Source organism: Euprymna scolopes, chromosome 19, assembly GCF_053919585.1.
Source record: "Euprymna scolopes isolate OS-2025 chromosome 19, ASM5391958v1, whole genome shotgun sequence".
Taxonomy (NCBI): Eukaryota; Metazoa; Mollusca; class Cephalopoda; order Sepiida; family Sepiolidae; genus Euprymna; species Euprymna scolopes.
In genome coordinates, this window is record NC_136500.1 from 95,909,262 (window position 1) to 95,936,875 (window position 27,614).

The following is a 27,614-nucleotide window of genomic DNA, read 5'->3' on the forward strand; positions in this document are numbered from 1 at the left end:
TATGTTAATGAATAAAATTGACTGATAATACCTATAAAACCTACATCAGGTATTGACATATTCAATTTATTTGTGGCATATGTTTGTATTGCTATAATTTATTTTAGACAGGAAAAAAATCATTTTATTTTATTAATTATAGAGATATTGTTTCAAACCGTAAAGTATGTTACAAAATTCATTAAAAAATAAATTGTTTAAGACTTATGTAAAATAGTTTATTTAGCAATTTTTATGTTAAGTTTTAAATTGTCTTTATACAACTTTTTGTGTCGGTTATTGAGTAAGTTCTCCAACTTCCTCTAATTCTGACAAAAAATTAAATACTGATCAGGACTAAATACAAAAATCAAACAAATTAATCAGAAGTAAAATGTTGTTTTCTAACGGGCTAATATTTGCCATGAATTACTTATTAGACAGATTTAGTATGCATATGTTTTTGTGATGAAAGCTATTGATCACGAATCCAAGGGGGGAGAGAACCAACTTTATATATATATTTAACTGTGTGTATTTAAGCAACGTGTTTAATTAGATTGTTTTCTCCATTTAGCCTTTTTTTTCTTGTTTGCCAACAAGTAAATTTATATTTTGAACCAGTAATCTTCTGGAGTGATATAATCGTAGTGAATGGTATTAAAATTAAAGATTTCAATAATTAATGCTGTATGTTTAAAAACTGGGTATTGGTTAGACTTAATAATAGATTAATGAGATTGACTATTAAATTTTCCAAGAATTACTAGTCTAACACTTCGATTAGATCTAATAATGATTATAGTTTTTTTTCCTGTGAGTGCTTTTTAATATTAAATCTTGTACCCACATTTAATACAGCGTAATTTGCTTGTAACCAATATTTTGGAGTTTTAAAATATTTTTGAGAATGCAGCAGTAACTGATAATACCATCTAACATTTGTATTGGTCTTGAAGATGACTTCTGGAAATCAAAGCATTCAAGCATATTGTCACGAGAACATTGGACAGTCAAGAGAAACTAGAAAAATGACTGACCTCTATTTATTTTTGAATGTTCAAATTTACAAAATAATTTTGACGCCTTTAGCTTTTTCTTGCTTTGAGTTTATACACAAATGGCAAACATTATGACTCCTTTGTGCTCTGCTAGCAAACGAAAATATTCTTTCCATGTATTTCATTTGTATCAAATAACCCACTTTTTTCTTTAAGCCATGAAAGTCAATATTTATGTACTGCTTTTGAGAACCAAGGACTAATACCAATCTGTAAATACAACAAAAATAACAGTCCTAGGTTGTTTCTTGTGATTTCCACTGACCAGACACTGACCGACGATAACAGATCAAATTTAGAAATTAAAAATGATTTATTGTATCTACCAAACTGTTCTGCCAGTCATGGTTCATTATCACGATATTATGAGTCTGCAGTCTGTCTATGATGTAGCTATTATTAGCAAAGTCTGATGTTTGATATTTAAATTTTTGTATCTAGTATTTGTATTGATATTTTTAGGTGTGGCTTGCTTGTTGCCATTCCAAAACTAGAAAGACCGATTTAACAGTTTCGTTTTTTTTTTTTTTTTTTTTTTTTTTTTTTTCAAGTGTTCAAGACACAATGGATACTTTCTGTAAGGGTAGCTGTGCATGTAATTGTGAGGTAAAGGTTGCGCAATCTCAAACCACATCTCTTCTGAATCAGCACTGCTTGAGTCCAGTAACAAGGAGAGATTCAGGATGACTGGAAATAATGCGGAGATAAATGGAAAGCACATACAGCACCTGGAATTCCCAAATCGTTACCCATTTTAGTACTGACCAGGCTCAAGTTGCTTAACTGGTAATCTTATGGGAACCGATGTGTCAACTTTATTATGCCATATAACTCTGTTAGTATTTATGTAGATCAAAGTCAATCTGTGTTCACAAAATCAAGCATTTCTAACGATATCGAATATGGTGTTGACTAGAACTCTGGTTAGATGTTAACAATATTAATAAATATTGTTGTCTTGCTTATTATCACTACTGCACTTTTATCGATTAAAATGATATGAGAAGATAAATAAAGGCTTACTTTCAGTCTTAGGTGATAATAGATACCCTATAAGGATACTTGCATGGGAGTCTATAGTAAAGTAAGGGTTGCACTATTTCAAATTGCTGGAGACCAGTGGCAAACAGTCCAGGACAATTAGGACCATATATAAAAATAATAAAAAATATATTAAATTTAAAATTTATTTTCAATTAATGAATAAAATAAAATTTCAGAAAATTAATTAATATACCTTTACTGTTTAACATTTTTTATTTATTATTGATTAAAACTTTGTTATATTGACTGAAGGCTGGATTAATTAACTTGCACCGTAGTAAGCTTTAAAGCTCATACAAAAATATCTTTTAAGCATGTTTCAAAGTAATATCTGTTTGTTTGATGCCATTCTCTCCTGTATTATCGTTTCCTTTTGGAGAAGGGAATGGGTTTATTGTTTGAGACTGGAGCTGGAAAATTTCTCAAAAAAAAAAAAAAAAATCATTTGTCTAACTTTTTTCTTGGGGGCAAATAAAATAGGATATATCCCAAACTTGCTTTTTGGTTTTGTGTTAAAAGATATTACAATGGAAGTTACTAAATGGATTAATTGAATAAACAAATGTAATTTTATTTTACTTAATTTCTAAGATGCAAAGAAAAATATTTATGGCAAGTAAAAACTATTTCTTTCCAATAAATTGCTTCTAAAGACACATCCAGGTAATCTTAAACGAAACTCCCATTAGTCAGTGGTTCATTAAAAAATGAAATAAAATAGGAATATTAATCATAGTTTATTTAGTAGATACATGCAGTCAATAGATTTGCAATAAAATATTTCTAGATGTTTTGATGAAAATAATTATTTATTTTCATGGTTACAAGAGTCAAGTCAATTTTTTTCTCTTAACTCTGTAACAGAGGTGTAAAGAGAGCTGTCTAGTACCACAACCATAATCAACAATTTTCCACACTCTGTCTGTGCCTAAATCTATATGCAAATTTTATTAACAAGGCTTTTTTCGTAGAACTGTCTATTTGTAGAACTCTGTTCTATTGGCCTGCTTTCCAACCGACTAAAACATGATCATCTTCAATTCCAATAGCTGTCCTCGTAAATAATCAAATTTTACTCAATTTTCACCACTAATGATCACTACACTGTTGTCTCCGTGACTACCATACACTGATTAATCCTTATCCCTGAGTGGCTTTCATGCCTTGATGTGGTGACTACCTTTTTGTATATAAAAAAAAAAACTTCTGACAATTAACTAATACCATATATTTTACCCGTTGATCAAGCACATTTGATGTGGTCTGTTGTTTGTAGTAAAAAAAAAAAAAATAATTACGATTAGCCTGTGCACCTTGTTGAGCTAAAATTGAGAAAAAATATTATGTAGTGTACTCGTGATTCAAATTCACTCTTTCAAAAATTGCTGACTGCGACTTCCCACCTGGATGCAAATTTCTTTACAGTCCTGTATTTCATAGGAAGAACTACATTTTTATCAGGGGAAAATATTTTGCCGACATTTGCATCAATATTTGTATTAATAATGTTTAAAATAGAGCTCATTTAAACAGATTTTATCTTTTTCTGGTTGGATATGGAAATAATTTTTCTACTTAAAATTATAAAACGTCAATGCTTTATTTTAGGCCTAGATTTTTAAGATTTTTATTTTATTTTTCTAGTGAATACTAAAAGAAGTTTATTATTTCATTAAAATATTTTACTGTTTATTTAAATGCTTTTATAGTCTGTAATTCAAGTTTCAAATTTAAAAAAAATTTTGTTATCTCCATCTATGTGTATATTTCAAAGATGTGTATTCATGCATCAGTTTTTTGTGGTTGATCACCAAACAAAATTAATAAATTGGTAATTAGCATATTGGGAATGTTTTAGTCTGGGTTTTCAGCTATTTGCTGCTTATGAGAAGTCATAAAGTGACACAAACCTCCTATTGAAAATCTAAATATTTTTAATTTGCATGAAATTTGAACCACATGTTATTAGAGATCGATTAAGAAAGACACAAAATTTTAATTTCATCTGAGTTTTTAAAAGATTCTGAGGGTTTATAAAGAGTGCATCTTCTCCCTGCCTTCTTTTGAATATTAAAATATTTCCAATTTGCATGAAATTTGAATTATTGGTATTAAAAGGAAGAAATATTCTTACATTTTTATTTTTGAAAAAGTAACGAGAATGTTTTAACGAAAATAAAAGGACAATGGGATGAACAGTAGATACTATTAAAATTCAGTAAAACCTTTTGTTGCGAAGTCCTTTCTTTTACTTCCTTTCTAATCATGCTCTTGGATTATTTATTTTTTTATATTTTTTTTTTTTTTTTTAGCCATTTATTATCCACTTTTTAAGTTTTGTTTTCTTATCCATATTCCTGGCAACATGAGTAGCTCTGCTAGTTTAATTATAAACAGAAAGTGATTGCCAGTTTCGCAGATATCATCGTGCATTTTAGTTATTCATTCATTAATAATCCATTTACTCTTATTTATTACTACACATTCCTTCCCTTCCGTTTATTGATAAAATGTAATTTTTCTTTTCATTTCAAGTCCATTTATCCCTATCAATACGTTTTCATTACCATATATAATCGACGCATAAAATTATAGATCTTCTGTTGTAAAGCAGTTATTATTTTTCAGAGTAATCGGCAATAAACACAGTTTATGATCCTCTGCACATTCTTCCCATCTCCTTCATTCATATTGGTAAAATAGCAATGTACATTTAATCCTATACAATGAATGATTCATTTATGTCAAGGGATTGCATTGCATCACAAATCAGGAACTCACGATTTCTGGAAAATCTATAATAATGCAGTGAACAATGAGAAATCAACAGTTCTCAACTATCCAACCAGCATGAAATCCTTCAAACAAGGTGTAATTGCTTGCATAGTAGTTTGCCTTAAACTTTATTTTGGATTCTGCAAACTACCCCCTTCTTAATTTAGGTAATCCTATTCTACTGCAGATATTCTAACAGTTATCTTTGAATGGATTTCTAACCCAATAGGTACTTCATTGACTGCCAAGCTCCACTCACTGAATAACTTAAGTAAAGCTAGAATGGTTGTGCTAAATATCTCCAAAGCCTTTGACAAGGTCTAGCATGCAGGGTTTTTTTGTTTTTGTTTTTTTAGGGAAATCAGTTCCTACAGTATAACTGAACTAATACTTTTTATATAATTTATATAGATTATATAATCAGATTTTTCTTTGTTAAAAGAAAGACAGATTGTTCATGATGACCATACATCCAAACAACATAATATCAATGTGGAAGTACCTCAAGGCTCGATTCTTAGACCCTATATTATTTTGATCTTTATAAAATGCCTTTCTTGATGAAATTATATCTGAGATGGGTGTATTTGCTGATGATACCACATTCTCGGATTAAATTTTTAATGATGTTAAAGCAGTTGTCAGTGTATTGCTATTACAATCGGTTTTTAATGTGGACTTCTTCCCCCTTTAAGGGTGGCACTCTAGATGGGAAGAAAAATACCTGTATAGTCTAAAAAGAGGAATCCTTAGACAACTGGCAATAACCACTCGCTCTTCAGAAAAGAGTGAGTTAGACTCGAGGGAATGTAATGAGCTATGTTTGATTCTATTTTGAGGTCAGCAAAGAGGAACATTCAAAACAATTGTACCCAGGAATTAAAAAATTATTGAATAATTTTTTATGAAATTTAAAACTAAATTACCTGTAGTATAATGGATTGTGTTCTGATATATTTTGAGTGGTTCAAAATGGGCAGAACCTATTCTTCAAAATGTTACTCCTTATTCTGTCTATACTGTTAGTTGGTGTTACCCCTAGAGCAATAGCGATTAACTCTTTAGTATTTATATAAATAAAAACTAATCCGTGTGTTCACAAAATCAAATTTTTGGCCAAAACTCAGGTTAGATGTTAACAAAATTGTCATTGTCCTATGTATTAGCACTACTATCGACTTAAATGATATGAGTAAATAAATAAAGGTCTCCTTTCGGTCTTGGGATATAATGGATATCCCTATAAGGATACTTGCATGGGGAGTCAGGGGTCTCCAAGCGTACATCTGGACCAACATTGCTCGAGTCCAGACGCAAACAATCCCGGACAATTAAAAACAATGCCTACGTATAAAAATAATTAGAAAATATTAAATTTAAAACTTAATTTCTTTCAATGAATTTTATAAAATTTCAGAAAATTATTTTATGAAGGTTATACTTTTACCGCTTATTCTTTTAACATTTTTATTTATTATTGATCAAAACGCTTAGTTATGCTGACTGAAGGCTGGAGTAATTAACTTACATAGGAATAAACTTTAAGAAAAATATCTTAAACATGTTTCAAAGTGTAATATCTGTTTGGTCTTAGGATGCTATTCTCCCCTGTATTATGGAAGAGGGAATAGGTTTATTGTTCATCGCTTGAGACTGTGGCTGGAAATTCTTCATAAAAAAACAACTTCTGACAATACCATATACTTTCATTTCTGAAAGAAAACAACATTTGATGTGCTCTGTTGTTTGTAGTAAGGAAATATGATTACGATTAAACTGTGTACTCTGTTGAGCTGAAATGAGGAAAAATATGTTGTATACTTGTGATTCAAATTCACTCTTTCAAAATTGCTGACTGCGACTTCCCACCTGGATACAAATTTCTTTACAGTCCCGTATGTCAGGAAAAACTAGGGCAAAAAATGTTTTGCTGTCAATATTTGTATCAATATTTCTATTACATAATCCTTTAATGGGAGGTCATGGATCTTATTTACCCCCTCTCTTTTTTATTCTTTTTCTCTTTCCTTTTCGATGGAATTCGTGAAGGAGGCGTTTGAAAATATATTTTATAAACTCAACTACTTTTAGCTTTTAGACCAAGAACTCTTAAAACTGAAAATGATGAATGAAATTGTTGAATTAACATGATTACAGTTAAAAAAGGATTTGATTGATAGTTATGATCGGTGAAAATCATCAGCGGTGTTTTAAAAACACTTGCATTAAAACAAAACAAAAATTGAGGTGGTTTAGAAAATAATTTTTTTTTTTATATATATTGGTCCCCACCCCCATAAAAATAGATTTTATGACAATTTGATTAAATTAATTATATTTTGATTTTACAATTTATAAAAAGTATGTAATTAGTCTGGTGATCACTTCTATAGGTTTCTGTGAATCTTGGATGCTTTAATTGAGGGTATGATGCTTGTTTAGCTTTCGGACAGGTGGATGTAACATGTTCATGTAAGAAAAAGAAGACAATGCTCATTTTATCTTAAAATATATTTCATTAATTTAACCATGGATCCATTTTCCATGATGAGTTTTTTGGGGTTTTTTTTTTTTTTTTGCTGTCTTCAGAGAGGGATTAGAGTCCCTATCTAACAGGAGCTTAATTATGTTTTCTCGCTAAAATCCAAACAGCAATTGATAAAATCACTTCAAACCCCACTACATAACTTAATTAAATTAACCAATCAGAAACTTACCCATATATGGGCCAAGACATGTGAATCTTAATAATTTGATCTATGCATAGCTCTAAAATCATTATTTCAAGTAATATGTAGCAATTGTTTTGAAATTTAAGAAAAGTATAATTTTCTGAATAGCTTTTAGCTACTACTAACTAGTATACTGTTTATGAAACTTGTAATGGCTGAAAGTTTTTTTGTGTCTAGATAATCATACGATACAAATAGCTATGCTACTTGAAGGACTGATTTTTTTTTTTTTTTTTTTTTTTTTTTTTTTATTCTCATTCATCAGACTCAATTTTTATCTGTAACCACACCCTTCATGGCAAGAACCAATTTCAAATAATTAATGCCAGTAAGTTAATTTTAAATGAGTTATTAGTCTTATTAAGCATATTACTGCTTCAGGAAATATTTTCAATTAATATATTCATTTATTTTGAAAACAGTTTATGCCTTACTATTTATTCATATTTACATAATTCAAGCTGTTATATGAACACTATTTTGGTTATTGTATTCTCTATCCTTCCTCAGATTTCTTTTGTCATAATAGATAACTTTACAGATTTTTTTTTCTTACTAAATTGTATTTATTTGTAGATTATATATATATAATTTTTTTTTTCTTAAATTCTTTCAGATGCCATATACATGGCCTAGTAGATATATGCATTAAGAGAAAATGAAGTTGATCTAGAGGTTTTAAGTTCAATTTAAGAAAATATGCATTAACTGATACAAGATCTCATAAAGCATGAAATATCAATCGAGAATAGGAGTAACGCATAGTATCTGTTCTTATACTACACTTCAGCTTTTCTATCCTTGACCAGTGAAAGTAGTTCTAGACTCGCAGCAATTTTCATTTTTATTCCACTGTAGTGCCACATCTTTTTTTTTTTTTTTTTTTTTTTTTTTTTAGCGAGGAACTTCCATATTAAAAACTGATCTTTTGCATAAATTTGCCCTTATTCTATGCAAGTAAATAGAAACAGTCTATGACCATAAATTAAACGATGGTTCACGTCACAGTTCCTGTATGTTTACTGATTTTAATAAAAGGCACCCGAAGGACTGAAAATAGTCAAAATATGTATACAACAACCGCAATGAGGATAAGTGTCTAAAAAGTGTAAATAAGAATACTCAAAAACCTTGTCAAATCATATTGAAAGTTATCCACTAGTTTTATTATTCAGATGACATTTAAAGAACTGATGTCATTTAAGTTTAGCATTAACCTAGATTTAACATCACTGTAAAGACGAGAGCTTTAGAGTCTGTGACAGAACAAATTCAAATTATTTAGGAGTCAGTCAGTGAAAATTGTCCAACTTTGAAATGAAAAAGAAGAAAAGTGGTAGAAATAGTACAAAGCAAAGGATATATTTATTTCTTTATTTTTAAAGCAACTCCATGTTTGAGGTGGAGCTCCTAAAAGTACCCTTTCCTGCCTTGACAGGGTACAAAACCATTTTCGAAATTTAGTGAACAAGGACCTTTTTGCCTCCCTTCTTCCTCTTTCTCACAGGAGAGACGCAAGTCTATCTCTGCTGGATTATTTTTATGGTAGGTGCTCAATTGAGCTTCAATCTATGGTCCTTCTGCCTTTAATATTACATATATTTCACTTTAATTTTTTCATGTTATTGAAGAAAAAAAAAATTGTGCGTTTTAATATACTTTATTTCATTTTCAATCCTAATTATGATGCTAAACATATCCAGTATTTACGTGTTAATTAATCCTACTTTTCTGTTTGATATGACTAAATTCTATTTCTAGGTATGACACTAATTTTTGACACCCATAACAAAAAATACGAGTAAAAATTGGTAAAATTAAATTATTTCATCATAATTTATACTTTATATTGAAGAGGAAAGATCAGGGTTTCAATCGCATATAAACATTCTTTATTTTTACACTGAATAAAATGGACAAAATTTGATTTGAACGTCACAAAATAACCAAAACATAAAAATGAGAAATTAACATAGCGTCGTATATATACAAAAAATAGGTTTTATAAAACATTAAAAATATAGGAAAAAAATTAGTACGAATATATATATTTTTAAAAAATTTTTGTTCAATCATTATTCAAGTGAAATAGAAGAGTTATATTTTAGAACTTTTTATATAGTCTCTCGATTGTAATATCTACAATTTGCGAACAGTCGTCGTCTCTACATTTATTTTGAGCGAGTTTAAAAAAAAAAAAAAAAGTGGTTTCTAGTGTTTGTTTGTCCTTTTTGTATAAATAAAGCAAAACTAAATCAAATTCGCTCGCTGGTGTTCGTGGCCAGCACATCTTGAAGGTAATCAGCTTTGATCAATGTGGGGAATACCTTTCATATCAGACAATTGCTATTCATTTGGAAGCTCCCCCTTTTTCGGGGGAGCTTGATTTCCTCAACATCGTGGGAAAACAAATAATTGAAACGCAGAAAGCTGAACTGGCCTTCAGCCAACGTTTATTTCTGCACCTGCATATTCACTTAGCAAGTCAACTTTTTGATTGACATTGCTAAATTTGAATGCTTTTCACTTCCTATGGCCTTGCAGCGTAGTGGTAAGATGTCATGTTTTCTTTCACTTTCTTTTCAGCCTTCACGTCGAGCCTGCCTGACTACTAACACTTTTTTTTTCTTTTACACCTCCAAACACCAGGGCAACGTCGAGTACCCCTGCTTGTCTACTATACAAGATATACACATAGCATTGCATTGCTGATTAGACTCTTAACCATGTCGAATGAACCAGAGAATATTGAAACAAGAATCAGATGTTTGCAGAGTAAATTAGGTTTAAAAAATTAAAGAACAAAATTACAGTTTGTCGCAGTTTGATTAGTCAAGCAATATGGAGGCAAACTAACTCAATGGAAAACGTGATTGGCATTGGATTTGAAAAAATAATCTGTTTGTGGAAATGTTGTTGTTACTTGGAATTGAAGATATAATTGTCTATTCTTACTCTTAAAAAAAAAAAATTTTTTTATACTATTATTAAAAACTGTAGATTAAAACCTTGCAAATAGGGAGATGGAGGATCAGCTGAAAGACTTCACTCCCAACTCCTGCAAACCTTCCAACTCAATTTCCTCTCTTAAAAGTTGGAAGGAATCCGATTCTGAAATGGTAATCTTTAAAAAACAAAATTAACTCTAACTCTCAATCTGGTTACAACCATAAATGTAATTAGATTCTAAAACAACTGTAAACTTGGTCTTGTCAAAAGAATTTTATAAAAAAAATTTTTTCTAATTTTATATTTTTGTAAAGAGTAGGAACATAGCTTGATTTTGCATACCTGCCAAAAATTTTTTCTTGTTTTTAATCATATGTGCATGCATCCACTCTAAAAATGTGCAATCACAATGCTACAATTTAGTTTATTACTTTTCTTCCTAGTATTTTATTATTTTTTTTTTTTGTATGGCATGTTTTTCCAAAAACATATACATGATATAATTATTTTATTTTTAATTATGCTCAAGCTGATGAAATGTCCATTAGCCTTCAGTCAATTTATATAATTGATTTTTATGCATTGATATTGGTAAACACTTCTATTTTAGGAATTGATTTTATTTTGACTCTTGTATATATAAAACTACATTTGGACAATTCTCTTTTTAGTTACAAAATCATGATTGACACCCCCCCCACACACACACACAAACAAAAAAAAACTAATTAAAATGCAGAAAACAAATTATGATTGATTTGATTATGTTATCACTGATTATTTTTTTCCACTGATTTCTATAAAAAGCAGAAATGGAAATGTTAAATAATTGTTCTGTTTTAATTTGTTTTTTTTGAGAATACAATTTGAGAAAATCATTTGAATGACATTTGTTTTCTATTTACATCCGGTGGGTATAAGGAATATGTTTTTTTTTTTTGTTTTTTTTTTACATATTATTAAATAGTATTTTATTGTTTCTTAAGAAAGAAATGGAATTAAAACAACAATTTAAAATATATGTATTTTTTGATAAGTTATATTATAAATCTTGTGCTTACTTGATTCATGCCTTATACAATCTTTTGGCAGAAACATCTCGTACCTACCCCGTGTATATCCATATATGGAATCTGTATGGAGGATCCATGATTTTTCATTAGCTTCATTTTTATTTCCGGTTTGTCCTGTTTTAAAGAATTTGCCACTTTCTCAGAATTGTGTGTGTGTGTGTGTGTGTGTGTGTGTGTGAGAGAGAGATAGATAGATAGATAGATAGATTCACATACAGGTCCATGGTCTGAGCAGATATTGTGAATATTTCAAGCTGAGATTCAAAATCCAATGAATAGTATAGTAGTCTTACCTAGAGTCATCCATAATGATGTACATATCTGTTCATATTTTAGTATTATATGCCAATCAATTTAAGGTTGATAAAATTTTAACCGTCACAATCTTGTGACATCAAAGAGTACTAAGGTATGTAATTAGACATTTTGCTGCTTGATCAGTTCATGTATTTTTAGAATAGATCAATGATTTTATATTTTTTTTATTGCATTTAAATATGCCTTTCTATTGCAGTGGTCACTTAGTAGACAAAATGAGGGAGGAGGAAACTCCTGGTTTGGATGAGAACTCTGAATCGGACTCCTTGGCAGGTAAGAAAAATATTTATTTTATTGTTTTTGGTCAACAAACTTTTTTTATTAGATTATTACTGTTATATTATGTTATTTCATTTCTGATAATAAATTAGAAGTTTTTAATATTCTTCCAAAAATATCTAGGTTATTTTTAGTATTGCCTACACTGATGATTGAACCTTCAAGATGTAGAAGAGCGTCACTTAGAACTGTATTTTACTTAGTACTTTGTCCTCAATGTGGGTGAAACTAAGAATTACTTACGATTTCTATCCAGTTATTACTGATGAAATGAGAGCATGCTACCCCTGTGGGTTTCGTTTAAAATCCTGTGCAGATTCCAGAATTCAACGGTAAGATTCCAGAATTTGAAAAGATACACTTGAAGGTCGCAAGATGAGAACAGTAATCTGAATAATCTAAATAATACTAACTTTAAGTAATTAAGTCTTGTGTATGTATGTGTGTGTATGTATATATATATATATATATATATATATATATATATATATATATATATATATATATATAATGAGAAAGAGAGCTATTTGAAGACATTTTTAGTATTCAATATTTTAACTAATATGTGTTGGGACGATTAACCAGAATTGGGAACCAAAAATATCAGAACTTTATGGGTATTGAATCGGAAAATTTTATGCCTATTTTCCGATGCCAAAATGATTCTATTTCTATTGTTTTTGTTTTTTTTTGTTTTTTTTATTTGATTTTGCTTCAAGCAAAATTTTCCACTGCTAGTAGTAATGATAAAATAATAAATGCTTATTGATTTTAAGCTACAAGTAAAACTAAACTCAGATTTTGGCAGATCACGCTACCCCATAATTGTATTTTTACATTTGAGAAAATATCTGCACATTTAAGATGTGTTTTACAATCATGAGAATATAACAAGTTAATAGTTAAATATATACAGATTTATAAGAATTGGAATTGGTAATTGTATCGGAATTGGAAAGTTAGTATGGAATTGGTAATTGTATTTGAAATCGGAAAAATATTGAAATCGTCCCATCACTAATATATATTATTTAATCAATCTAACACAAATATCCTTGGTGATATTTAATTCTATGAATCCATCTTTGGCTTCAATGATTCTTATTCAGGCTTGAAACCATCCACATGCTGAAATTAAGTGGTCTCCATTCATTTTTGACATCACATGGACAATGGTGCACTTTAGTGGAGCTATAGTACGAGACTATTGATTAATCTTCCTTTCAACAGTGCTTCACATGTAATCGTCCATTGGATTTAAAGTTAGAGGGTCACATGTTGGGGGGTCATTTGATTGTAAAAATTTTGATAGCCAGTTTTGAGTTATAATGGCTTTGTGAGAAGATGCAGTTTTATTGAAAATTGTATTGCATATTTTTTATGTATTCAGTGTTTCACAACCATTTTAAGAGGATTATGGTATTTATTTTGAGAAAATGTGAAGTGCTATGACATGACTTTTACTGCTCACAACTAAAACTATCACACTGACCAGATATTTGATATGCATCATCCTAGGTACTTTAGAAGATATAGATAGCCACCTGTTATTTCATCTTTTTTTTTTCCTGATTATCACATCTTAACCTAATGAACACTGTCTAATGAATCTGGCAACCTGTAAAAATATACTGATTTCTAAATCACTACGTTTTACAGCTAAACTATGATTGTCTTTTTAGTTCATTGGTCAGCATTTTCCTCTTATGGATTTTATGAATAATAATTATATATATACTAGCTGTACCCTGCCACGCGTTGCTGTGGCTCAAATTGCGCAATGGAAAAAGTTCCAACATGAGAAAAAGCATGTTTCTTATAGGTTTAATTTTCCATTTTGCATGGGTACACCGTTTTTGTTGTTCCATTTTCTTAGCTGATATAGAGATTTTCCGGTGTGGTGACTCTTGAATATGTAATATATATTGTCCATGTGAAAAAACAGTCAGTATGTAACTGTAAGGCCCACAATTGTAAAGATTGTTCCCTGTGCTTTGTTGATGGTTATTGCAAATGACAATAAAATTGGAAAGTTCAATTTCCTAAAGTGTAATGATGTATCTGGTGGAATCATAGGAATTCATGGAATGAAGATATATTCATCTGTGAAAGGTCCTGTTAAGATTGTTGTTTCTATGATATTGTTTGTTAATTTTTTTTACTGCAAGCTATGTGCCATTGCAAAGCTTGGATTGGTTTATATTTCACAACATGATAATTAGTACACCAAATTTCAGTTGCAATACATGCGGTGGCATCCCTGGCAAATATAGCTGTTGGATAATTAACCACTTTATCTGCTTTCACAACAGTGTCGATGGATTTGTATTTGACTACCTCACTTGGAATTTTACATTGAATAATAGCGTTAAGTTCATGGGCATCTTTGTATTGACCTGCAAGAATAGCTCATTCACTCAGTCAAATGGAATTCTTATAATTTGAATATCTGCAAAAACATTTTAAACTAACTATTCTTTTGATGAAATAAAATTACAGAAGTTAAAAGTCAAAGAATTTTGTCCTTAACTCTGATCAGCTGGCACTTTTTCGTACCCAATTTCCCACAAGTGATGCAAAAGTTTTTGTGCGGATCGAACAGTCGGCAACTGGACATGCATATTTTGAGTTAAGTTTAATAGCTTCACATGGAACAAAAAAGTAGAGTATTTGAGGCAAGCATTTATTTCATCTGCTGGTGTTGATTGAAGAATAACAGGTAACATTTGTCTGAAATCTCCTGCAAGCAATATTACTGCATTCCCAAATGGTCTGACATTGCCACGCAAATCTTGCAAGGATCGACCAAGAGCCTCAAGTGATTTTTTGCGTACCATTGTGCATTCATCCTAAACAATAAGTTTGCATTTCTGCAATATTTTTCCCCATATTGGATGTTTTTGAGATGTCGAAGATGAAATTTTTGAAAAATTGAATGTTTTAAAGTAGAATAAATAATTCTTCAACTTGGCAAGCAAGGTCGCAGGTATTCCTCATGCAGCAAGGGCTAAGGCTATGTCATTTTGTTACCAAATGGCTGCCAAAATCAATTTAATTAGAAAGGTTTTACCAGTTACTTCTGGTGCTGTTCAAGGTAGCAGTAATTTCCAAATAACTTCTATTCTCACAGTCAGTAAATTAGGTGACTAAAATAGGATTTATCCATGTTTTGACAATGCCTTATTCACTGTAATTAATTTAGGAGACTAAAATAGGATGAGGGATTAGAGATGGACAGATAGAGAGGAAGATATATAGATAGAAAAGAGAAAGTGAGAGGAAAATAGAGAAAGAGAAGGAGATAGAGATAAAGGGATTGATAGATAAACAGAGAGAGGGGGAGAGTTAGAAACAGAGGGATGAGACAGAGGAAAGGAGAGGGAGTTAGAGAGAGAAAGGGGCTCAAAGAGAGATGGAGAGGGTGATATAGAGAGAAATATAGATTGAGAGAGGGAAAGGGAGAGATGGATAGAGAGAGATATTAAGAGAGGGAGAGAGAAACAGAAGGTGAACTACACTTCACCGTTTGTTTCCTCGTTCAGTAGAGAAGAAATCTTTCGAGACTGAGGCAATTTTAATGTTTTGTTATCCAGAGTACCCCTTTTTTTTTGGGGGGGGGGGGCTAGATTTTCATCACATTAGAAACCGACCGGGTTATCTGTACTTTCATTTAACAAATTAATAAAAGAAAAACGGGTTTGTATTACTGTACACATAGATTCGAAAAAGTTGTCAAAAAACAAATAAATGTTATCAAAGGCAAGATAAGTTACTTTTCTACCAAACTGGATATATTTTTTGTGTTTTTATTCAATGTAACATATTTATTCAGCTCGAAAAACATAGTGTTTACCGATGTATTGGAACATTCAAGATGGCGTCTGATTCTCTCTTTAACACGGTAAGTTTGGGAAAAGATGTTATAAATAAAAAAACGGATAAAATACTGTTAAAAACTCGCTCAATATATCTTACCGTGACATATGTTGACATATATTCGGCGGGTTTTTAATAGTATTTTGTATAGTTTTTTATTTATAACACCTTTTCCCAAACTTACGGTGTTAAAGAGGATGTGAGACGCCATCTTGAATTTTTGAATACATCGGTAAACACTGTATGTGTTTCGAGCTGAATAAATGTTACATTGAATAAAAACACAAAAAATATATCCAGTTTGGCAGAAAAGTAACTTATCTTGCTTTTGATAAGATTTATTTGTTATATATTTGTTTTTTGACAACTTTTTCGAATCTCGTGTTATTTTTAGTCCGAAAATAAAGAAGAAATCCTTCCCGACTGGTCAAATGTTTTTGGCGATAAGTTGGGATGAAACGATAAATTAATTTTCTTTAGAAAATTCGTTCGAGTAAGGAGCGCCGTGAATAGACTCCTCGAATTTTTTTTGTCTTTTTCTTGGAGCTCTCCGGAAACGGTGAATGTCCAATGTAACTGTCAAAATTAGTTCCGGGGTAGACACTACATTACAATTGAAATTTACTAATTTTTAAATAAAAACGTAAGAAAAAAAAAAGTTAATAAAAAAAATTGTTGCTTATGTGCGCATAAAAAACTTCTTTTTTTTTTTTTTTTTTTTTAAATCACCCCCCCCCCCCCCAACCTCCAAATCTTAAGAACAGCTTCCGGAATAAACATCACTTTTGGAGGGGGGGGGGATATTTAAAAAAAAAAAGTCGATGAAAGTCGTCATTTAAAAAGAAATTTAAAATCAAATGTTTGTAAAAGTGAGAAATTATTAATAAATGTTTAGTAACATTTTTCGGTGCTAATGCAGAGAGTGATCCGCGCTATTTTTTAAATCGTATTTTTTTTTATTCCAAAAAACTCAAAAAGCAAGCGACAAACTATTTTTTTTGCCTCATATAATAAAGAAAAAATGTGTAAATTAAAAAATATGGAAGATAAACAAATGAATTATGTTTTTTTGTTTTTGTTTTTTTTTTTTTTACTTACTAAACAGAAAATGAAATCTTTCGTCAATTCGTGGCTGTGAAATGAATCGAACCGGAAGTTCAGTTTTATCAACAGAACAGATTCGCAGTAACGGTTAAAAAAATATATTTATTTTATTTAATATTTTAATTTTAATAATTCGCGAGGTAAATTTATTTTATAATAACATAAAAACATACCTCGACTCTAAAAATGGGTTGTCTGAAAATTTCAAATAAATTGGTAACGTAGAAATATGGTTTTATTAGTTTAGAACAAACCAACATTTACATTTTTATATATATAGATAATAAATTGGAGGGTATGGTGAATTAAACAAAACGCCCTCAAATGGCTTTCACATTCTATACTTGATATTATTAAAATGAAAGTATAATCAATTGTTTATAGCCTCTATGTATTCTGGTTACAATGATGCAGAAACAAGCTATCAATGTATCTCTTTTGTCTTCAAAGCATTTCATGCACATATACACATTTCAATGATTTTTACCAAAGATTGGGTCGTGACTGAAAAACAAAAAACAATAAAAAACTCAGTTTTTATAAAAAAAAACAATCACCTCCTTCAGAAGTTGCAGAAATTCGATTTTGACTAAAATGGGAATCAGCTAAAAGAAATTGGATTTCCCAGTATGGAGTAAGGTTTAAGAAGTATCTTTAACTCCGACTCTCTATCTGGATTTTACAATAAAGCTAATTCTTTTTCACTTTTTTTTTTTTCCTGGCTTCTTGGCTTAGGACATATGCAGAATTAAATTCAGTTGGACAATACAAAGATTAATTTCCTTTTATTTATACATGCCCCTCTCATCTGTCTGGCCAATTCATTTAAATCAAATAGCATTTCTTTTTAACAGTAAACAGTAACTATTGATTATTTATTTCAATGATACATTGCCAACATTTTATAGATTTCATTTTAGCTGAATATTTTACTTTTCTCTTTTTAAATCTGGCCCAACTTTATAATATGTAAGTTATCTTGCGGAATTTAAAAGTGACTCAAATAGCAAATCTGCCTGACACAACAATACTGAATTTGAACCAGCACACCTTTTTGTTTTCTTATTAAACTGTTATTTGTACAAATACATTCTATTTTGCGTGAGTTTCTGTCTGAAAATACTAATTTTAACCAAGAAAACTTTTCATGTGGAATTTTTCCCTTTATTTAGTCTTCATAAACATTAAAAAAGGAAAGTTTTAATTCATATATATAAATTCCATTTTTGAAAAAAGGAGCAATGAAGACCTACCACATTTAGAGAGGAAATTTTATATTTATCATTGTTTCCCTAAACCCTAGTATATATTGTAGATATTGCTTTAATTACTTAAATCCTAAAATGCCTTTTTGTTTTAGTGAATGGTATGGTGATTGTTTTGCTTATTTTTAAGTTCTTGGCTATTGAGCTTGTTTATGGTGTAAATGTTTCTCATTAAATGTTGAGCAAATGTATATTTTACAGTTACCCCTACTTCTTACAACACCTGGTCTTCCAAAATAGACACTCCTCTAGGTACTGAACAGGTGATCTGATGAGACAAGAACCAGTATTCCAACAAAACAAGACTGCAATGTAATCTGTATTAATGGATTACCAAGTTAAATCTTTGCTATAATCTTTCGAAAGTGTTTTTCCTGTGCATTTCTAATGAGTATAGTTAAAAATATGCGAAAGACAAGAAAAAGTATGATTAACATTGCAGCAGCATTTAATAGTGTTAACATCCGCAGTTATATCTACTTTTAGGATTGTTCATTGTTGATATGTGCAGGTAGTAGATATCCCAACAGGTCTTCTTTCAAGAGCTTCGAGGAATGTGTTGTAAAGCCCTCATATCACCATTTCAGGTCCTAAGACTGACTGACTGGCTGAGCTATTCTTATCAGGGATCATAGATTTGGGGCTTTTATATATGTATGACACAATGCTGTGTAAGATGTTCTTAGTAATATAATTTACTAATAAAAATTTGAATGAGAGAAAATAATAGAAAAATAATTACCAAAATCTTATATATTTAGACTCGAATCAAACATGAAAATTCAACCAATATAAATTCTTGATTTTAGATATACATATCTCTCCTTCAAACACGGTAGTGTTTGAAGGAGAGATATGTATATCTAATATCGGTAGTGTTTGAATATATGGTTAAGTGGCAGTTTTAGTCATTTAGAACTGCTTTAAAGCTTCACTGCTCACTCATTTTTCGACCAAATTCCAAACAATTATTGTTTATAGATCACCTTCTCAGCTATATTGTGAAAAAAAATTTTTAATTTTCGTTCAGTAAAACAAGTTATGAATTTAGTGGTGTTCAAAATCATAAAAAAAAAACAAAAACGTAAGGTGAGCGACATTTATCGTGACTGGTTTCCATAGCAACTAGTGTTGCTACTAATTCACTGCTGTCGCAAAAAGTGACAAGTGAAACAGACAGAATGAAAGAGATAATTGGGGGATTTTATTGAAGCAGATGAGTGCCGTACATTGTTATTACATATGTGTATGTTGTGTTTATGGAGGCAAAAAAATAAGATTGAAATTAAACAAAGAACAAGTCAATTTATTGGAAGCCTGGAAAAATCATGGATTACAATAGAAAAATGCGAGCATGAAAAGTAATATGATTAAGCTTAAACATGGAAAAATAAAGGACTAGTTGTTAAAACTGGAAAAGAAAAGGACAAGATCTTCTAGTAAAAAATATAAATTTATAACTTAAAATATTGCAGCATTAAAATTTTTTTTTTTTTCATTCAGTTTAACATTATATAATCAAATAAATAAGAAATATACTTACATAGCCAATTTCATTGCTTAATCTTGTATTTTTAACAAAGATATAGCATTTTTTCTGAAAAAGTAGCGTAAAAAGTGACAAAACGCACATAGTCTTAACTTCTTTAATTTTAATCGGATTTAAAAAGATTCTTTCTTAGCTTATCAAGCTCTTTCTATGTATGCCATTATTGGAATATGTGAAGCCATTTCAATTTTTTCATATGTATTGCTAAATTAAGGCAAACAGGCAAAAATAAATTTTATTTAAAACAAGTGACATCACTCTAACAGAAAATATGACGCTTGGAAAAGTATCAAGTATTTTTTTTTTTTTGCCCACCTATTTAAATATAAAAAACTTTTGTTATAGCTGACAAATCCTTCACTAATTTTGGATAAATTTAATTTTTATTTCCAATTACATTTCTTGTCCTTGTCCGAGTGACACATTATTTCGTTAAACTTTCCAGTTTAAGGTTTTTTTCTTTTTTTATTTCTCCACTTCACTAGAAACTGAGCACGCCCTACAAATATTTAAATGTTGATTTTTGCATTTCTTTTTTTCTTTTTTATTATTATTGGGTAGATTAGTGTCCATTCGATTATAATCTGAAAAAAATTGTATAAAAGGTGAAATTAAAATAAGAAAATAAGAAAATGCACATGTGAAATAAATCATTTCACATTTTCGGTTGTTCAAAACAAAACACTGTTTAATTCACCATTAAAAACTAACGCAATGGAAAAAAGTCCATGCAAATTACACATTTAGAAAGCTTATTTTGTCTTTTCAGCCATATAAATATTTTTTAAATTTGACCAGAAATAATGCCGGTTTGGTTGGGATTATTTTAATTGTATAACAAAATAGCTCTAACTAAATATATAAGAACATTTTTTATATTCATATTTGCCTTTTTTTTTTTTTTTTTTTTTTTTTTTTCTTAATTTGTTCTGAAAAAAAAATTAACATAAAAAACGTCTGTTTACACACCTGCTTTCACTAATATTACTGCTGCTACAGATAGTTTTTATAAACCTAGAAACGATTTTTTAATTTTTTTTTTTATTCATTTGCAAGTATATTCATTTCCGAACACAACGGTAATATTTTAAGGACTTAGTGTTTTGGTTTTTAAAATATGACGATTTTTAGCAGAAACCCCTTGAAAAATGTACTTATCCAAAGCATTTATCGGTCATGTGTATTGTTGCTTCCTATGTGCATTCAGAATTTGCAGTTCAGAATATCTGGATGAAGAATTCAAATACTTTGAAAACTTTGCAATGTCCCACATATTTTATATTAAATGCAAAGAAAAAAAACCCAAATATTTTCCAGGATAAATAGGCAAAAATCATATACACCAGACACTTCTCTCATAAACAGACATCTTCTTTTACCAACACAGGCCAATAATACAATAATTGCAACACTCTAAACAAACTAGAAATTCTAATAATACAAACCACATCACAAACTATAAAACAAACATTAAAAACAACTAAACATCTCTAAAATAAACCAATTTCCAATGCAGGCATATACAATGTTCCTTGCCGAAATTGCCATCCTATATACGTTGGTGAAACCCAACATAGGCTCAATGAACATAGGAGAGATATAAGAAATAGCAATTCTCTGAATGCATTATTCTCTCATTCATTGCAACATAATCATACTTTTGGTTTCAAACAAGCAAAAATAGTTAAATTTATTTCAAATAAACCACGACGGAGACTTCTGGAATCAGCACTTATCACAAATTCAAGCACAATTAAAAAAAACGTTGAGGTTTCTATAATTTTTTGCCATTAATAAGTAAACTCTTATTAAAAGAACATGATTTAATTTTAGACACACCATAGAAAACACCACCTATAATAATTAATACATATAATCAGTCAATAAATTATATTACAAAAATACACTCATTTCATTTCAGTTGTACATCCATATTTGAATTATAACATAGATGTTTATTCCAAAAAGAATGTAAATGACATCCTATCTTTTTAAATATATTAACGGCTATATGACGTTAAAAGAAAAAAACTCTTACTCTTTCACAACACTCTATTTTTTTTTTTTTTTTGAATTTCCAATGACTTTTTTTAGTCCTGCAATAGAGCAGTCATAAATTTCATTACAACAAAAATAAATTTTCAAATATTGTACTAGTATTTTGTTTTCTTAATTTCATTCACCCAGAAGTTTTACAATAAAGACGAAACATTGATGACCACATAACTTGGTTTGTCTCTTTTTTTATATCTTGCCGGAATACTATTTCCGATATTCCTATCATATATATATATATATATATATATATATATATATATATATATATATTACCAGGTTTTCCTGCTTTGCCCGGTCATAAAATAAGCTTAAATATCATTTTAATTTATGCAGATTTTATATTTATTGTGATAGAGCCAATTCTCAATTATTACTCAATATATAGTACTATGCCCCACCCCCAACATGGCCGGATCGTAAAATACACTTAAATATGATATTTTAATGCATGCAGGTTTTTGTATTCATTATTATAGAGCCAGTACCCAATATATAGTAGTGATTTTAAGTTAAGACAAAAATGACTTAGGTGCCACGAGCTAGAATCGAAACCGAAACCTATACATCTCCAGCCTTATTCATTACCGTCTTGCCTAAATCCGTACACATACAAAAACTTTTTAAAATGTTGTTAAAGATATAAATATATATTTGTACATGCATAGAAATAATACCTCCCAAGTTCCAATTTATTTCAATTTTGACACATTAGTAGCTATCTTTACTGGTTAAAAACCAAATCTGTTCTACAGGGTCAAATCTCCTACATATCAAGTTTCAAAAAAAAAAAGTTTTGTATCATTTAGCAATTAATAATATAGCTATATAATTTTTGACTAAAAATTTTTAAAAAGTGCAACAAAATGTATGCAACATAAAATAATTGTAAGGTACTCTTTAAATTAGATTTAAATTATGTTTTTATACCTTACTTTGTAAAGTTTATAAAAGTGCACTTTTAAAATTAATAAATTTAAAATTAAATCTTGTACCTTTTAATTTTTTAAGTTTATAAAAAAACATTTTATTTAACCGTTTTCAAGCCTTGCAAGAAATGCTTTTCTAACTTGTATCTTATTTTTTAAGATTATATTTCACTTAATGTTTTTAATTTAAATTTTAAAACATGAAAATGCTTTTGCAGGCATGTAACAAGTTAAAATTATTTTTTGTTTCAATATTCTACTTGTGTGAAAAAGTAAATTTATTTATAATAAAATAAATAATTAAAATCTGATTAATACAGAAAAGCAGTTAAAATTAAATCTATTTTATCTATTCCCCTCTCTTTACTTCTATTTCTCCTTCATATTTCTATTTTCCTACTCTATCTCTCTGTTATATACATTCTATCTAGAGTATTGAGCAATGTTCGATTAACATAAGACTTAATAAGAGTAAAATTATATAACATACACTAACTGTATTTAGAGTATTGAGTATATTTGGATTCAGCATCTATGTTCAAAATAGCCTACTGCATTATTGCACGCATCTGTTACATCTAAGGAATCGAGTACTATTTTATGTAGCATATATCATTTACAGAGTGTTCTCCTATATTAAAAATTTACTGTTCCAGAGTTTTCAGATTATTCACCAAGACCATAAATAACAAAGCCGTATTAAAAGTGTGCTTAATATATTTCTTTTAAAACTTATTTCTTTATCTCTCATTATCCTTGAACTCATTTGTTTTAAAATTAAGTTTCTCTGCTACTTCTAGCAAAATATAATGAATAAAATGAAAACAATTTCATAAGTGAGCACTAGAAAAAAAAAAAAAAATTAGGTCTCCAAAAACTACCAAAAGCACTAAATAAAAGTAAGGCCTTCAGAATACGACTAAACTAAGTTTTAACCCCCCCCCTTCCTCGAGGAGAAATTATTTTTTTAAGTGATCAATGGGACAAAAACTTTGAAGGCCTCCAATATATATATATATATATATATATATAAATTTATTTATTCTCCTACTGTGTGTAATGTTTTAAAAATAAAAATCTTAATTTTTCAAAGCATAAACTTTTAAATAACTTTTTTCAAATGCAAAATTTTAAAATTCTCTAAAAGAAATGTTTAGAATAAAAAGGGCATTTTATACAGGTTTCATTAACAAGTATTCAGTCCATAACATAAAAATTTAAAACATTCAAAAACAAGAGGCTGCCAATTATGCACAAAATGAAAGTGCCTATTAAATTAGATAGAAGTAGCAGAAAACATTTTGCTTTTATTTATTTTTTATTTATTTATTTTTTTACAAGGTGGTCACCACTTATCAAGGCCCGGAAGCCACTCAGGGATAAGGGTTATTGTAAGTACAGTACGTTAGTGTGGATATTTAATAAAGTATCTACTTAAGGGGTGGTTCATCAGGAATTTGTTTACGTTGGACTTGAAGACATCCAAGTTGTAGTCAAGAGGGAAGCAGGCAGACGGAACAGAGTTCCATAGGCGTGTAGTTCTAAGAAAGAAGCTTTGTTCATGGAATCTACATTTTGATTTAGGCATAGATAAAGAGTGGGAAAAGTTTTTGACAGTGGATTCAGCTAGACTGGTGTTTTTCGTAAAAGATTGGCAAGGGGGGACCAGAGATTGGAGTTCAGACGAGCACCTGCCATGGAAGTAACGATAAAACAAAGATAGGCTCGCAACGTCTCTTCTATTTTGTACTCTGTCAAGGCAGGATAGGCTGTTTTTAGCAGCTCCTACCCAGATATGGCAGCAGTATTCCATCCTTGGACGTACTTGGCTTTTATATAGATAGAGAATTGCATCAGTAGTGAGATATCTTCTGGAGCGGTAGAAGGATCCCACCATCTTTCCAGCGACCTTGGCAACAGACTTGATGTACGTGTTCCATTTCTTGGTATTTTCACACAACGACATAAAAAAACAAATAAAATAATGTGCCTTTTATCATTTTAGAATATTTTTTATTTTGTTTCCTGGATTGATATTATTTCTGTTTACTGTAATGAAGAAACATTGTAGCTATTTAAAGTTTTGTCTTGTTTTAGAGTAGCAGTGAGACTACTTTTTCTGTGTGGAATATTGCCTCCTACTTCGTATTTATACAAGAATAAAATGAATGTAGATCCAAATTAAATGTTTTAAATTTATTCAAAATACATTTTTGTTGATTCAGAAAGCATTAATATACATTAGGTGTTGTCGAAACAAATTTTATTCTAACATCCAAATGTATCAATCCTCTATAGATGCACATTCTAATTAGCTTCACTTAAAAAAAAAAAAAAAGTATTACATGTGATAAACTTGTGAAAAAAAAAAAAGATAACTTTTTAAAAATTAAATAAATGAATACAAAAATCTTCTACATACTTTGTAAGTTCATTACTGAATTGAGATCACTTAATATCTTTGTTCACAAAGAGAAGGTTTTATAATATAAATGATATCAGGCACATTTCGATAATAGTGCAACTTGCTTAATATATAGAGTAAGTACATTACATCCTTTAGAGCAATTCTGACTCTTTGTCTTTACATGTTCTATTGAAGATTTATCAGATGTTCTATAAAACAGAAATTACCATTCTCAATTTTTGTTGGAATATGCTGTTAAATTCTAATGTTTTTTGATACATTCTATGTAATATGACCAGAATTGTTAATTGAAAAATGGAGGACTGTTAACTATGTATAAAGTAAAATATACACATGTAAATAACTGACTTTGATAATGAAGAATATATTTGTTTCTATTATATGTTGTTAAAGATATAAATATATATTTGTACATGCATAGGAATAATACCTCCCAAGTTCCAATTTATTTCAATTTTGACACATTAGTAGCTATCTTTAATGGATGTCATACAACTTCCATCCGGAAGCAGTTTCACCAACTGGGAGAATCTTCAGGAGAGATCACTTACACATATTAACAGTTCTTCCTCTCTTTTCTTTTCAATTTAGTATCACAATCTTGAGAAAAAAAGGGGGATTGGAAGGGGGGGGGGCTATTTACATTATACAGATGATTCCTTTGGTTTAAATATGATGGCACTCCTTTCTTTTTCAAGGAGTCAGCAATTTGTACATCAGTTGATATCCAAGAGATCTCTGCAATTTCTTTTCTGTCAATCATTTCTTTCAAAATAGATATCTCTGTGCAGAGTCTATTGAAAATTTGAGTGGAGGAATGTACAGGAATTGTCTGTTTTGCAGAATATCTTGATGTTATCAATATTATCTTTCAATTGTAATACTTCTAACAAGTTTTCTACAAAAAATGCAGGCTTCTGTCATGTAAACCATGACTAAAGTTTCAGCAGCTAAAGTACTTTTGACTTGACTCTTCTAATATGCTTGGACTACCAAGTGTATGCGAGAGAGAGAATAAGAACTATACGAGTTGTTGACCAGAACACAAAACTTGGTCAACAATTGGCGATTGGTTATATACCAATAATTCCATATACCTCTGTATATGTACTTTTTAATATGAAAATGTATATGTAGATATTTTGTTTACAAAACGTTTTTTTTCTAAAATTTGCATTCAAAGAAAAAGTTTCTAAAATTATTACCTGGTAATGTTCCTTTATGGGTTACAAAACACTTGACATTTAAATATGTAAAAATCAGTTTTACAAATTTGTTTTATTTTCACATGTAAGCATAGATTTTCCAGTCTCATGGATTATCAAGGAAATGATTTCTTGTGAATAAAAAAAAAACTTCATATGCCACACCCAAATTTTAGCCATTTGAGCATTCTTTTTATTCCACACCCTAATTAGCTATACATTTTATTTGAAAATGATTTCAAAATATTAAATCCATATTTTTTTTTTTAAATATCTGCGAAAAAAGCGCCCCCCACCCTTGTAGAAAAGTGTCCAGTTGAGGGTGAAGGAATTAATGTTTTAGCCAATTTTTCGATATTTGTCGTCCGAAAGGTCGAGCTTCAAAATGATACTGACTCCTTAAAATCCGTTGCCGCTGTTGAAAGTTTTAGGCAGACATACAAACATACATACATGCATTTAAACAGATAGGTGAGATTTATATTATAGATGACTAAATGATTTGAAATCAATGTCACAGTAAGATATAAATATATCCTTTTCTTTAAATTCTCTATTTCTGTTTTTCTACTCAACTTTATTTTCTTTATATAAACATTATTTGAAGAAAACTGTTGTTCCTGTTTGTATTATAAAGATCAGATTACTTCTCAAATACATCTGCCTTTCTTCCATGATCAAAAGCAAATGTGTATATTACATTGCTTTTGTAGTATTCAAAATTGATTGTTGAGTTAGAAACTCTAAAAAGCCCTCATTAATATTTTATTGCTATTTTTTTTTTTTTTTTTTTTTTTTTTACTTATGTTATGCCTTTAAAGGAACACTTATTTTTCAAACATTACATTTTTAAATGTTTTATTCAAATGAGTTTTTATATAAGTATTTTGAATCATTTAATCCAATCTGTTATAAAATGAACTTAAGGAATAAAGTAATTTCTATATTAATAAAATTATGTAACTATTTTTCAGGTGTATGTGTATTTCTCAT

The 27,614-nt window shown here is 29.5% G+C and overlaps 1 protein-coding gene across 5 annotated transcripts in view; it reads left to right on the top strand.

Annotated features, from left to right (window-relative positions):
- LOC145239850 (uncharacterized) overlaps positions 1–27,614 on the top strand; it is a 242,332-nt gene that overhangs the window by 47,800 nt on the left and 166,918 nt on the right. For all 5 annotated transcript variants that reach the window (XM_080103403.1, XM_080103402.1, XM_080103404.1 and 2 more), the window contains exon 2: positions 12,128–12,204. In XM_080103403.1, the coding sequence (XP_079959529.1) occupies positions 12,128–12,204 (77 nt within the window). The remainder of the gene's footprint in view (positions 1–12,127; positions 12,205–27,614) is intronic.